Source organism: Sarcophilus harrisii, chromosome 2 (genome assembly GCF_902635505.1).
Source record: "Sarcophilus harrisii chromosome 2, mSarHar1.11, whole genome shotgun sequence".
Lineage (NCBI taxonomy): Eukaryota > Metazoa > Chordata > Mammalia > Dasyuromorphia > Dasyuridae > Sarcophilus > Sarcophilus harrisii.
This window is the reverse complement of record NC_045427.1, coordinates 333,236,738-333,252,291: the sequence shown is the minus strand read 5'-3', so window position 1 is coordinate 333,252,291 and position 15,554 is coordinate 333,236,738. Positions and strand designations below refer to the sequence as shown.

The window sequence follows — 15,554 nt, the reverse complement described above, 5'->3', positions numbered from 1 at the left end:
GACTAATTATATGCCAATTAATCTAACAATCTGAATGAAATTAATATTTATAAAAATATAAATTATCCAGATTAACAGATGAGGTAACAGAATGCCTAAACAATCCTATTTTAGAAAAAGAAATGGAACAAGCCATTAATGAACTGCCTAAGGAAAAAATCCTAAGGACTAGAGAGGTTTTGTAAGTCAATTCTATGAAATAATTAAAGAACAATTAATTTCAATACTATATAAACTATTTGGAAAAATAGGCAAAGAAGTCCTACAAAATACCTCTTATGACAGAAATATGGTATTAATAACTAAACCAGGAAGAGCTAAAACAAAGAAAGAAAACTATAGACTAATGTCCCTAATGAATATTGATGTAAAAATTTTTAAATAAAATATTCCTAACAAGATTACAGCATTATATCACAAGAACCATAGACTATGATCATGTAAGATTTGTACCAGGAATGTAGGGTTATTAGGAAATTTATCAACACAATTGACCATATCAATAATAAATCCAACAGAAACTATATGATTATCTCAAAAGATGCTGAAAATGTTTTTGACAAAATATAGCAACCATTCCTATTAAAATACCAGAGAGCACAGGAATAAATGGAGTTTTCAAGCATAATTTGTAATGAAGATAAGGTAGAAGCTTTATCATCTTATCACATCAGGGGTGAAGAAAGGATATCCACTGTCACCACTATTATTCACTTAAAGTACTAAAAATGATAGAATAATTTAAAACTTTAGCAAAATTGTGTGATATAAGATACATACTAATTATGAGCATTTCTTTTTATGACAAAGCTCAACAGCAAGAGATAGAAAGAAAAATTCCACTTAAAATAACTGTAGATAATATAAAATATTTAGGAGTGTACCTATTGAGACAAACCCAGGAAGTACATGAAAGCAATTAAAAAGTGCTTCACACAAAGTCAGATCTAAACATTGAAAAATATTAATTGCTCATGCACAAGCTGAACTAACATAATAAGGCAATTCTACCACAAGTAATTTAATTAATCAGGGACATACCAAACTACCAAAAATTATTTGCTAGAGATATAAAAAATGATAATAAAATTCATCTGAAGGAACAAAAGTTCAAGAATATCAAGGGAATTAATGAAAAAAAATTCAAAGGAAGGTTGCTTAGCAATATTATATCTAAAATAATATTATAAAGCAGAGTAATGCATCGGTAGAATAGATGAAGCACAGAAGATATAGTAACATAACACAATAACCTTATGTCTGAAAAACCCAATGATTCCAATTTTCGGGATAAGTAGTCAATATTTGACAAAAACTGGAAAATAAAAGGGTACAAACTAGATATAGACAAACATTTTACACTGAATACCAAGATAAGGTCAAAATGGGTACATGACTTAAAAATAAAAAAATAAAAAATATGATACCATAAAACAAATTAGAAGAGCAAGGAATAGTCTACCTATCAGATCTATATAGAAAGGAATTGATGACATAACAAGAGAGGGAAAACATTAAAAAATGTAAAATAGATAATTTTGATTATAATTAAATTTAAAAAAACTGCACTAACAAAACCAATGCAATTAAGATTAGAAGGAAAGCAGAAAGAGGGGAAATAATTTTTATGGCAAGTATCTCAGATCTATAGAGAACTAAGTCAAATTTTATAATAATACTATATATAATACAATCTATTTCCCAATTGATAAATGGTAACGGGATATGAATTAGCAGTGTTGTTATTACTGTGTACAATGTTTTTCTGATTCTGTTCCTTTCACTTTGCTTCAGTTCATAGTAAACTTTCCAGGTTTTTCTGAAATCTGCCAGCTCATCATTTCTTAATACACACAATAGTATCCTATTACACTTATACGCTACAACAACACTGCGAGATGATCAAATATGATTTAGTTCTCAGCAACACAATGATCCAAGACAATTACAGAGGACTCATAGTGAAAAAAGCTATTCACATATTCACATCCAGATAAAGGACTAATGGGTTTTGAATGCAAATCAAGGCATACTTTTTCCCTTTTTTTTTTGATGGCTTTATCCTTTGGGTCTATTTCTTCTTTATAACTATGGCTAATACAGAAACATGTTTTACATGATTGCACATATATAACCTATATCAAATTACTTACCATTTTAGGAAAATATTAGGAGAAGGAGGGAGAGAGAAAAATTTGGAACATAAAATCTTGTAAAAATGGATGCTAAAATATTCTTTACGTATAATTGATAAAAAATTTAAATACTACTAAAATATTAATTGTTAAATAGGATGGCTCTCAGGGAGGGAGATGATCAGGAATACTAGAAAAAATTATAGTAATATTAAAAAAAGACATTAAAAACTTAATTTTTCTTAAAAATGGAAAAAATATGCTGGCTGTTAAGTATCTGAATGGTTCCAGATATAACTTGTAACAAGGTATTAATACTTGTTTCTTGAACATACTTAAAAAGAAAGCTCAGAGGCTTAATTCAACCTGGTGGGGAAAAGGAGGAAAAATATTTCTTTTTTTAAATCTTGGATTGAAGGGATGGAAGATGAGACTTTCCAATGGTAACAGTAAAAGTGTTCTTGGAACAGCAGTAGTTAATGGCAGCAACTCTTTCATGAGCTGAAATACACAGTGAAGATAAACTAGATGTTTTGATGAAAGGTAGCTTCATCATCCAGAATCCAGAAGAAAGCTACTATATATAGAAGGAACTTTAATTACTTCTCTAATTGGTATCAAATAATAACTAATGGGAGAACAAACAGGTGCAGTTTCATGACAAATATCCTCTATTCTCTCAAAGTTACTCCAAGAAACATGAGGAAAGCAGTAACCAGCTATCCCCTGAAGATCCAACCTATTACTGTGAACAGAATTAGAAAATTGAGTCTTAGACCCAATACGACACCAGGGAAGCTCCTATATGGACTCCTTTGTGCTTCTAATGAAAACCAATTTTATTGAAAAGAATATCTGACATTCAGCCCATTATTATTACTTTCACTAGATTTTCCATTTCCCACATCATCCTCAGGCAACTGATGCTAGAGAGCAGAAGTGGACATTAGCTTTTTGGACATTGGGGTTTATACCCCAAAATGGGTGTTCTGGGAATGGATATCCTATCTACTAAAGGCAGTGTTCTTGATAAATCAGTACTATTCCAAAAAAGGAGGAAGGTTCTCCATTATAGCTATTTACTTCTTCTAGCCTTTAGGAGTTCTTAACTGACTGAAGGATTAAAGATTAAGATGGACTAGTAATGGATATAGTTTCAGGTGACCTTCCCTAACACTATCTTACTCCATTCTCTGTGTGTTGCCTAATATTTAAGGTTTCTGTTCTCTTGTAATGCTGGAGAAACTGAGGCAAGAGTTTTAAATATTTTATTTATTGGAGAGCTTAATTGATTGACCGGATAGGACTCTCATCTCAAAGTATCCAGTGGTGAATGTGAGACTCTCAGATTTTTTTTTATAGGACTATAGTAAGAAGAGAAATAAAGGCAGGAGGCAAAGAGTGGGAATTTTCAGGGATGGACCATAAATTCTATTCTAGCAGGATGGGGGTGAAAAGTATAAATTCTTACTACCTTGGCCAGAGTCAAGATGTCTGAACAAACAGAAGTAAAGATGTCAATTAGGTATCTGAGATAGTCTTATCTTTTGGAATATTTAGAGTGGGTAGACAGCCCTAATGGACAGGAAAAAAGATGGGGGTTGCATACTAACTCAGGGCAATGGAGACATAATTCAGGGAAACTAATGCAGAGAAACTGAGGTGGAACAGTTCAAGAAGACTGTGGCATAACAGAAGGTTCTATGCTGGTTCACTTCCTCTTTAAATTTGTAGGAATTCTTTCACTCCAGAATGGTGATTAACATTTTGTGACAGAAATGGTGACTCTTCTATTGCTACAATGCTAACTCAGAACATACGATTTTGACTAGATAAAATTGAACTGAGTTGGTATTTTCCATCTTTGTTTTGTTCTCTTATTGATTAATAGTTACATTTCAAGTTGCATAAATCTATAGAACTATCCCCTTTTGTTATAATTTCAGTTCTATTATTTAAATAAGATAAATCAATCTTGATTCTCTTTCTTTTTAAAAAATTCTGGAGCAACATAGAAAATTCCAGATACTGTATTGTTCTGGATGCAGTATATAATATAATGTAATTATATTATTTATATATATAAGAATCCTACATCTTAAATAACTTATTTCAACAACTGTTAAGAGATTCTCAAACAATTATTGTTATGGGGATGGTTATTAAGCATTTCAGGGACCACTAAAGTTCATAATGAAATAGGATCAGTTACATCAAAATGCAAAAGGAAATGTAGGCAAAAATGAAAAACTGTACCTATAATTAAAAAATTATTGTTATGAAATAGCCTAATTAATCCTCAGAAAATGAAGCAAAAACCTTCAGGGGAACTGGCATCTAGAGGGTTTGGTACTGATTCTCTATAAGATTCTTGAAGTTGGAAGGATATAAGCTGATCTCTGTTATGAAAAATGCTTCTCAAAAGCAAAACATGATAGACTAGAACAATGAAGATAGAAAAAGGTAATTTTTACTGATGAAATTCATTTAGTTCAAGCACAAATGTACCTGTAAGATCTATGGATCTTCATTAGAAATATGAGTATGACCTTTACTTCCAAAATATTTGTAGATTTAAAAAAATTCTAATAGGTCTATATTGTTCTCACTAAAGAAGTTAAAAACATTAGTAAATATTCTGATATACTGAGAAATAGAATAGTTCCAGAATTACAGAAATTCTCAAATGGAGATGAAATATTACAGCACAACTTGTTTTATGTCACAATGCTATGATATATCTAAAGGAGATAAATGTGTTTTAATGACTTGAGAACTCACATGATTTTAAAATTCAATTGAAAACTGATGAGCTATATAATCAAGACTAAATTTGGGAAAATGGATTATTTGTTAAAATTATACTTACTATTCAATGGATAAAAGTATGGTTTCATGATCAAAAATTAAAGAAAGTCAAATTTTGCAACAAGTCATAATGAATGGAGGACATTAAATATTAAAACACTTAAAATGTTAAAAAAAACTATAAGGTTTCCTGTATAAGTCAATACATTTTAATTATTATGCTTTGTCCCAAGTAATTTGTACACCTCTCTATGTGCCAGGATTAGGGGGGAGGGGTTCCTAACTGAGGGTATCTTTCTTTGAAAGTGCTCTACAAATGAAAAAGTCAGCACAAAGGAAATTTACTACTTTGGATCAGTCAGTTTTTGTATTCAATTTAGATATATTTCACTGCATTTTTTCATACCACTACCATTTCTAGAATAAAGATTAATAACAGATTTTACCTCTTCTGCTTATATGTCAACATAGCTTCTGCAATTGGTAACTGATGGGAACAGTTAGCCCCTGCGATGTACTGTGTTATTCGGGACACAATATCTGGAGTTTCTTGAACTGTAAGAGAATGAAAAGGAAAGATAATCAGGATTATTCCTCAGCAAGGCTTTGCAAAATTTACATGCTATTAATTTTCAATTCAATAAACATTTATTAAGCACCAATAAATATGTATTAAACATTATATGTTAGGTATTGTACTAAGTATTAGGGATATACGAAGAGGCAAAAGACACTCCCTGTCCTCAAGGAGCTAACAGTCTAATGGAGAAACAAAATCCAAACATAAATATGTGAATACACACACACACACACACACACACACACACACACACACACACAGCACAAGCCAAATGTAGGAGGAAGAGGAAATAATTAATATCAGGAAGGCAATGGAATTAGTAAATGCTCTTCCTGTAGAAGGGGAGATTTTAGTTGGGACTTAAAAAGAAGAGTGGTAAGTAATTGGTGTGGAGGAAGGAGAGCACACTAAACATGAAGGACATCTAGAGAAAATGCCCAGAGTTGAGAGATGGAGTGGCTTGTTGGTGCACTAGCAAGTACACCAGTGCCACTAAGAGCACGATTATTAGAAAATAAGATAACTAGCTAAATCAGTTATCAGTAGCAGCTGCTCTAGGTCAAGGATTAGATGTTTTCATAAGTAAAACCAACAGGAGTCTATAATAGATTTCTCTTACATGCAAGTCAAATTAGTGCTAACTAACTAACAAGTATTTTTCTCAACTTTTTCATTATTCCCCCAGAAAGTTCTTACTGGAATATCATTTCAGTTCCTGAACTCATAGTTCATAGCTCTCTGCCCTTGAACTCCTTCCTTTGACTGGAGGGTGCAGAGCTCTTTTCAGAACTTGCAGTACAGGATTTTACTGAGGCCAGCTTTATCTTTATTTGTTACACAGCTGCACTCCTCTGGACTTCTCCCTGATGCCCCTATGATAGGTACCATCCTTTCTTAACCTGTAATACTCCATCCTTCCCCTCCTCCCCAATTCTCTTTTTTAGCTTCCTTTTATGTATTTCTTCAATGGAATGCAAACTCCTTGAGGGCTTGCTTTTCTTTTCATCCCTAGGACTTAGCATAGTGCCTGGCATATAAGTCACTTAATAAATATTTATTTTTCATCTATAATGTCTCTGAGAACTGTACTAGGTGCTAGGAATACAAAGACAAAACCAAACAATTCCTGTTTTCAGTTTTCTGGGGGAAAGAACATGTATGTATATAAGTATATAGTGAATAAACACAAAGTAAATACAAGGTAGTCAGGGAGGAAGAGCACCAGTAGTAGGGGAGACTAAGAAATATTTACTTTGAAAGAAAGTGGTGCTTGAGCAGAGTAATGAAGAGAAAATGATTCTGTATAGATGAGGAGGTAAAAAAGAAAATGCATTTCTTGGATAGGAAGTCACCAATGCAAAGGTATAGAGGCAAGAGATGGAATGTTATGTGTAAAGAACAGAAAAAGGCAAGTTGGGCTTGAAGCATGTTGTAGTCCTTTTAGGAAACTGTATTTCATTTTGATCTGTGATCCCTTTCAGAGTCTCAACCATTCCTGGGGAAGGCATATCCTCCCCAGATAAGTTACTTTTCCAGGATGCCAGAGCCTTTGATTCAATTAGAAATCCTGGTCAAAAAGCACATCTTTGAAGTGTTACAGTTAATTCCAATAGGAGATCCGGGCTGTCCCAGCCTCAGTATAATAGCTTCCTTCAATGAAAGTTTTTTGCAGATGGACCCAGATAGCTCACTTAGCTATCAGGACTCTTCTGTCCACTGAGAACTGCATTCTCTCAGTGCAAAACTCCATTTTCCAATAGATCTGCCACTATTAGAAGTCACTCTCTTGGTAAACTGATTTCTATCCAACAAAAAAACTTTCATTTTGCAACTAATAATTCGGGAATGAGTGAATTCTTTCACTCCTAGAACCTGTGACCTATTTAAAGGTATTCTTAACAACTCTATTATAGCCACTAACCTCTAGACCATCAGGAATCTAGACCACTCAAACCGCACCAGGCTGGAGTGTAGAGTGCAGGCAGGGGCCAGGATATGAAGGAACTTTAAAAGCTAAACAGGAATTTCTATTTGATTCTAGAAGTACTAGAAAACAATTGGAATATAATGAATAGGAAAGTGACATCATCATATCTGCATTTAAGGAAAATCACAGCTGTATTTAGGAGTAAGGCTTACCATCCTTTCAGACTTAAGGCAGGAATGTAAATTAAGAGGCTATTATAATGATCTAGTTGAGACTGAAAATGGCTTAAACTGAGTTGATGGCTCATTGAGTAGAGAAAAAAGGAAACCGCAACAAAAGGCAACTAGTTAGGTATTTAGAGTGAGAAATCAAGAATAACATTGAGATTTCAAAAACAGAAGACCGAAATAATTGTGATGCCTTAGACTGAAATAGAGAAGTGTGCTAGAAGGGTATACTTTGAGGAAAAGATGGGTTTTGTTCTGTACATGCTGAATTTGAGCTATCTACAGTATATCCTGTTGATTAAACTCATGAGAAAAAAACACAGCTAATAATAGAGATCTGAGATTCATCTAAAAGATGATAATATCTGTGAAACAATAACAAGACTCCTGAAAACTAAAGAAGGCCTATGACAGATCCTTGAGGTATCTTCCTATTTAGAGGGGTGTATGTGAGATATGAATAATTAGCCAGTAAAGGAGACTGAGGAGAAGCAAACAGATAAGTAGGAAAAAAACAAACAAACAGGAGAGTAAAAGTGTCATGGACATCTAGTAAGAAAGGAAATATTAAGTATATATTAGGAAAAAGGGTGTAACATGATCAAATAAAGCAGACATCGCTAAGGATCATGATAAGACAAAATACCATTAGATATAGCAATTAAGGTTACTCTGGGAAAAGAAAGTTCAATGAGCACAGGTTTAAAGCATTACTAAGAGATGTAGGATTTTGTGATACTGAAGAAAAATACAGGGAAAAAAGATGAAAGTCTGGAGGGAGATCTAAGTATTTTATATATGTAAAGGTTCACAAAAATATAATCTTTAATATTTCCTATTGTGTGGCATTTTTACTGATGTAAAACATTCATATCATTTGTAGCATCAGAGAAAGATATGGAAATAACTTCTTACCAGCAGTATGTGTTTCAAGTTTACTGAACAAATCCCTCCAGGCCAAATCCTGGAAGAAGTTGTTATACCGATGATCAACAGAACCAAGATATTTAGCCACTGGATGAGAACCTAGAGCAAAGAAAATGAACTTAATTAATATGAAATACAAATTTTGTATGCATAATGGTATTTGTAAAGAAATAGGGATTAAATGGCTATTTTCTTAGCACATCTAACATGGTGACCATTCAGATTAGTTTATTATGCACATGGTCATTTTGTTCATTTTCAATTAATCTTCTTTCCTATATAATTTGTAATTCTCAGAGTTCAGTAAAAAAAAAAAAGACAAGACAATGAAATGTTATTTCTTTGAGTCAGTCATTGTAATTTATACTTGTTTTTGGATTTATAAGAGAAAATGTGAGAAAGGACACATTTTTTAAAAATGTCACTTTACTATTAAAAAAATTAAGTGTTTAACACAACAATATTTCTATCCTGCAAATAAAAGTGTTAATACTATTCTTAGTTAACAAAAACATAAAGGAGTTGTCCTAGGGAAAAAGTCAAAATCAAAGCTGCTAAACTATAGATATCAATAAACATTTATTAATTTACTATGCACTCTATTTGTAATTATTATATAACAGGCAATGTTAAATGCTAGGGATAAAAAGAAACAGTCCTTGCCCTTAAGGAACTTACATTTAATGGACACAATGTACATAAGAAATATATGCACATTAGGCTACCGGAAAGTTGTCTTAAAAGAAGATGGTACTTGAATTGACTATTAAAGCAAACCAGGTATTCAAAATGTGGCCACTATTGTAACCTATAAAACTCAATTACTGCTAGAATCAAATAAAATGTAATTGGGAAATATATAACAAAAGAAATAAAAATACATTAATTTGTTGTTTTCTAAGTCAAAATATGGGCTGCAGGGATCTGTTTCTAATTGAGCTTGATACTATCATTCTAAAAGATCAGTGAGGGAGAGCATTTAAGGCATGAGGTACAGCCAGTACAAAGACATGGACATAAAAGAGGGAACATCCTATACTAGAAATAGTAAATATGGTTGCACAGTAGACAGTATAGAGGGGAATAATATGTAGGAGAAACTGGGTTGCAAAGAACAGAAATGTAAGAGAAATTACTAATAGAATAAAATTTTTTTTAAAAATTTGACCCTTAGAGATAATAGCAAGATATTGGAGTATAAACGAATATGGAGGAGACATGGTAAATTCTGTGCTTTTGGAAAAATCATGTCAGCTGTGTGCAGGACAGATTGGAACGCAGAGAGATAAGAAGAGAGTTAAAGAGGAGAAGGCAGTCAACAATGTCAAATGCTGCAAAGAGGTCAAGGGAAAATGAGAAAAGATCTGATAATAAAAAGATGACTAATAGCTGAAGATAGTAGTTCCAGTTGAATGATGAGAAGACAAATATCACAGGATTAGAAAACAATGAAGGGCAAGATAATTGTATAAATATGTATGCATATATTGGATTTAACATATATTGGACTACTTGCTATCTATGGGAGGGAGTAGGGAAAGGGAAGGAAAAAATGGAATACAAACTTTTGCAAGGGCTAATGTTGAATAATTGTCCATGCATATGTTTTGAAAAATAAAAAGCTTTAATAAAGGAGAAAAAAGAAAAGAAAATACATTTAAAAATTAAAGAAAAAAAAGAGTGAAGGCACTAAATATGGATGCCTTTTTCAAATTTAGTTGAGAAGCAGAGTGTCGGATTGTGACTGGTGGAGATGTCTCACTATGACTAGTGAGACTTTTTTCCTCTTTTATTTTTAAAGACTGAAACAAACTTAGAATGATTATGGCCAGCAGGTAAAGAACTAGAATATAAGAACAGATTGAAGATAGAAAAAAGACAGTTGGACTGGCAATTAGATGGGAAGAAATGAGATCAAGAGTATATATAATGTTATTTGACTTTCATTTTGAGGAGGACCGATGACACTTTGGGATTAACTTGCATGGGAGCTGGATTTAAGTGAGGCAGAAATGCACAAAGTAATCAATCTTAATCTCTTTTCTAGAGACATCAAAATCTAACAGCAAGACAAAAGTCAGGACAACTGACTAAGGTCTAGAATGCAATAGAGAAGAGCTTCTTAAACTTTTTCCATTTGCAACCCCTTTTCACCCAAGAACTTTTTATATGACCCTGGGTACATAGGTACATAATATAGGTATAAAGATCAAACATTTAACTGATAATAAATCATAATTTTGTAATCCCCCTCACTCAGTTTATGAGATATCATATGGGGTCATGAACCACAATTTAAGAAGCTGGGCACTAGATGACATTGGCATCTTTGATGTCAGGATAAGAAGTAAGATTGTAAAGAGTTAATAAGACAGAAAAAAAGGAAGTGAAAGCACCTATTGTAAAAGGCTTTCTCAAGGAATTTACCCACAGAAAAGTACAGGATGATAGCTAGTGGGAATATTAAATAAGAGAAAGACCAAGAAAGATCTTTTGTTTTTTTTATGGATGGGGATAACATGGATATGATTGCAGACAGTAGGAAAACAGCCAGTAGACAGGAAGTGATTGAAGATTAATGAGATAAGAAAGGATTATAAAAGAGGAAGTCTGCTGAAAAAGACAGGATGAAATGGGATCACTTGTGCATAGAGAGGTGCAAAGAGACCAGATTTGAACTCGGGTCCTCTATCCACTGTGCTACCTAGCTACCCCAACAAATTGATTTACTAAACACAAGAACATACTGCTAGGGATTAGAGGATATACACAGACAAATAAGGTATGGATCCTGCCTTCAAGGAGCTTACTGTCTAAGGAAGAAAAAAAAAAACATACAAATAACTATAATACAACAAGTAAGGAGATATACAAGAGTTGTGTGAGATTTCTCACTTACCTAATGGGATAATCAGGAATCTCATATAACCAAGCCAGTCAGGGGTTTTATGAGACAACTGTTCCACAAAAAGCCTCAATACAGCACTGAGATAGTTCTGAGCACCTGCTACAGCAATCTTCACTGGATTTGGAGGCTGAGAATTGCAGTTACAACTGAAATCAATCAAGAAACTTAATTAAGTACTTACTATGTTCCATATACTGTGCTGAAAAGAATAAGAATTTTTTAGGAGTTTTTATTAAATATGTTTGCTATTTTAAAACATAATTTAATTCTTATCAATAAATGAAAATTCACCTCTTTCTCTTCCACCTTCTTTCCCACCTTGAAAAAGAAAGAAAATAAAATTCTTCCAACAAAAATAGTCAATAAAACAAATTCCCCACACTGGCCATGCTAAAAACGAAATGTTTCTTTCAATCTACACTCTGAGTCGTCTATCACCTTTCTATATTAGGAGGTTGGTGGCATTTTAATCGCAAGTCCTCCAGTATTATGGTTGTTCCTAAGTCTTTCAAATTTTTTTTTCAGTATTATTATTACTGTCAAAATGTCGGCTCACTTCACTTTTGAATCATTAATTCATACAAATCTTACCAGGTTTCTCCAGAATCACTAATTCATACAAATCTTACCAGGTTTCTCCAGAATTATACTCCTCCATTTCTATTTCTTTGGTACCACAAAAAGAGCTGCAAAGATTTTTTTCTCAATTTACATGCCTCTCTTTCAACTATAGCTGTACTGATTTTGTTTGAGCGAAAACTTTTAAACTGTATGTAAACAAAATTTATCCATTTTATCTGCTCTCATCTTCTCTATATTTTGTTTGTAAGCCCTGATGATTATATGGTTCTGAAAGATTACATGCATCATTTCCCCATATTAGAATGTAATCCTTGTTTAGTCCCTAATTGGACTACTCATTCATATTTGCTTTTTTATATTTCTCTTGACTCCTGAGTTTGAAACATTTCAAAGTTTCTACTTAACTCCAGTCTATCTCTTTTTAAAAATCTAGTATTTTATTTTTTCCTCAATTATTTGTAAACACAATTTCCAACATGTTTTTTTTAAAATGAACCCCCTCTAAAAGAATTTCAAATGTTCTCTTTCCCTCTTCCCTTCCTCTCCCCACTGAGAAGAAAAATAATTTGATATAGATTATACATGTGCAGTTAAACAAAACATATTTACATATTAGTCATGTAAATGAAAACAAACCAAAATAAAAAAAAGAAACATTAAATTTTTAAAAAGTGTGCTTTGATCTGTATTTAGACTCCATCAGTTCTTTTTCTGGAGATGAACAGCATTTTTCATCATAAGTGCTTCAGAATCATTCTCCAACTGATAAATGGTTAAAGAATATGAACAATTTTCAGATAAAGAAATTAAAGCAATTTCTAGTCATATAAAAATGCTCTAAATCACATGAAAAATTAAGACAACTCTGAGGTACCAATTTCACATCTCTCAGGTTGGCTAAGATGACAGGAAAGATAACAATGAATATTAGAGGGAATGTGGGAAAACAGGGACACAAATGCATTGTTGGTGGAACTGTGAAATATCAAAGCATTCTGGAAAGCAATTCGGAACTATGTGCAAAGGGTCACAATATTGTGCATACCTTTTGACCCAGCAGTGTCTCTGAATCTGTATCCCAAACAGATCATAAAAGAGGGAAAAAGATCCATATGTGCAAAACTGTTTGAAGCAGCACTTTTTATACCAGTTATCCAGAGTTGTCTTGGATCACTGTATTGCTGAAAACAGCTAAGTCATTCATAGTTGATCATCTCAGAATATTGTTGTTATGGTGTTTTTCTAGTTATATTTATTTATTTTACTCTGCAACAAGTCATTTCCAGGTTTTTTTGAAAGCATCTGGCTCATCATTTGCTACAGCCAACAGTATTTCATCAGAACTGTATACCACAATTTGTTCATCCCTTCAATTTTCAATTCTTTGCCATCCCAAAAGAGCTGGTATAAATATTTTGGGGGTATAGGTCACTTTCCTTTCCTTAAAAAGTTTTTATTTTTGCATATAGACCTAGAAGTAGTAGTGTTATGTCAAAGTATGCAAGATTTTATAGGCTTTTGGGCATAGTTCCCAATTGCTCCCCATAATAGTTAAATCAGTTCACAACTCCATCACCAGTGTATTAGTTTCTTGTTGCCTCCCATTCCCTTCGATATTTGTCATTTTCCTTTTCGATCCTATTAGTCAATATGATAGATGTGAAGTAATATCTCAGATTGCTTGATCAACAACTCCAATCACTAGTGATTTAGAAATTTTTCTCATATAGTTGTAGACAGCTTTGATAACTTCAACTGAAAATTGTTCATATTTTATCAACTGGGGAATGGCTCTTATTCCCATAAATTTGACTCATTTCTCTATATATTTAAGAGATAAGGACTTTATCAATGAAACTTCAAAATTTTTTTTCTGTTATGACTGCTAACTGTATTTCCCTTCATCCTATTTCTCCTTATTTATTTTACTCTGTCTTCTTTCATCCTGTTCTTAATTAAGTATTTTGCTTGATTGCCCCAACTGCCTTTCCTTTTATGAAACCCTCCCCACCTCTTCTCATCCCCTTTCCTACCTACTTTCCTGTACCAACTAAGAGTATGTTATTCCCTCTTTGAGCCAATTTCAATGAGAGGATTTCCTACTATCAAACCCATTTCCCCCTCCACTGTAAAAGCTCTTTCATGCCTTTTGTGTCAAATAATTTATTCCATTCTACCTTTCCCTTTCCTTCCAGTGCATTTCTCTTTTTCCCTTCTTTTATTTTTAAAGATATCAACCTATAATATTCAACTTACACCTGTGCCCTCTGTCTATATATATTCCTTCTAACTGTCCTAATATTGAGAAAAGTTTTGAGTTACAATTATTTAGTTCTGAGATACAAGCATAATCTTCTCATGTAGGAATATAAAAATTTAATCTTATTAAGTCTCTTATGAGTTCCAATTCCTGTTTACCTTTTTATGCTTTATCTGAAAGTTAAACTTTCTATTCAGCTCTGGTATATTTCTTTCAAAGTACTCAATTTCAGGAGGTGGAGTCAAGATGGTGGACAGTGGACAGGACTTTAAACTCTTTCTGGCTTCACTCACATCAACACCAGATCAAGCCTTTGAACATATTTTGGAGTGACAGAACCCACAAATATTTGAAATGTAACAAATTTCCAGTAGAGGATATTTTGGAAGAACTTCAAGAAAAGTCTGTCTCAATTGGGAAGGGGGAGAAGTCACCCAGAACAGGCACAGCTCAGGGATTCAGGGCAGAGAGATATTCTCCTGTTGGAGAATCTAATAGGAAGCTCTTAGCCAAATTACAGCAGCATTGGCTACTGGTTCAGAAATTAGCTGTGAGACCTTCAATGTAACTACAGAAGGCAAATAGTGAGCATCTTAACCCCAGACAAAGGACTTGGCCATGCTTACTAAGCATGGGAGGAAGCCAGAAGCACTGGCCCTGAGGCAGTGTGAAGAGCTGTTACCTACCGAGGAAGCCTAAGCAAAGGGGACAATCTCCCCTTTGCCCTAAGAGCAGACCTCAACTTATAAAAATGAGCAAAAAGAGCTCTGATCATAGATAGCTATTATGGAGACAGGGAAGAACAGACCTCAAACCCTGAGGACACTAAAGACAAAACATCTTCAGATGAAGGTTCATATGAGTTGCTCTCCAACTCAAAAGGCTCTCTTGAAAGAATTCAAAAAGAATCCTAAAAGAGGATTAGAAGAAAAATGAGGGAAGGAAATGAGAGCTTTGCAGGAGAGCTTGGAAAAGGAAACACAGAAATTATCTCAAAAAATTTCTTAAAAAATAGATTTGGCGAAATGGAAAAAAACCTCAAGGAACAAAACAACTCATTTAAAAGTTCAATTGGTCAAATGTAAAAGGAGGTAAAAAGGCTAACTGAAGAAAATAATTCACTAAAAATTAGAATTGAACAGATGGAAGTGAATGACTCAATAAGACATCAAGAATCAAACAACCCCCCCCCCCCCAAAA

At 33.2% G+C, this 15,554-nt stretch overlaps 1 protein-coding gene across 8 annotated transcripts in view; it reads right to left on the bottom strand.

Moving 5' to 3' along the window:
* Positions 1 to 15,554, bottom strand: part of PACS2 (phosphofurin acidic cluster sorting protein 2) — a 364,749-nt gene that overhangs the window by 59,265 nt on the left and 289,930 nt on the right. For all 8 annotated transcript variants that reach the window (XM_031952885.1, XM_031952883.1, XM_031952888.1 and 5 more), the window contains 3 exons: positions 11,504 to 11,658; positions 8,593 to 8,703; positions 5,390 to 5,498 (listed from right to left, as the gene is read on the bottom strand). In XM_031952885.1, coding sequence (XP_031808745.1) covers positions 5,390 to 5,498; positions 8,593 to 8,703; positions 11,504 to 11,658 — 375 coding nt within the window. The remainder of the gene's footprint in view (positions 1 to 5,389; positions 5,499 to 8,592; positions 8,704 to 11,503; positions 11,659 to 15,554) is intronic.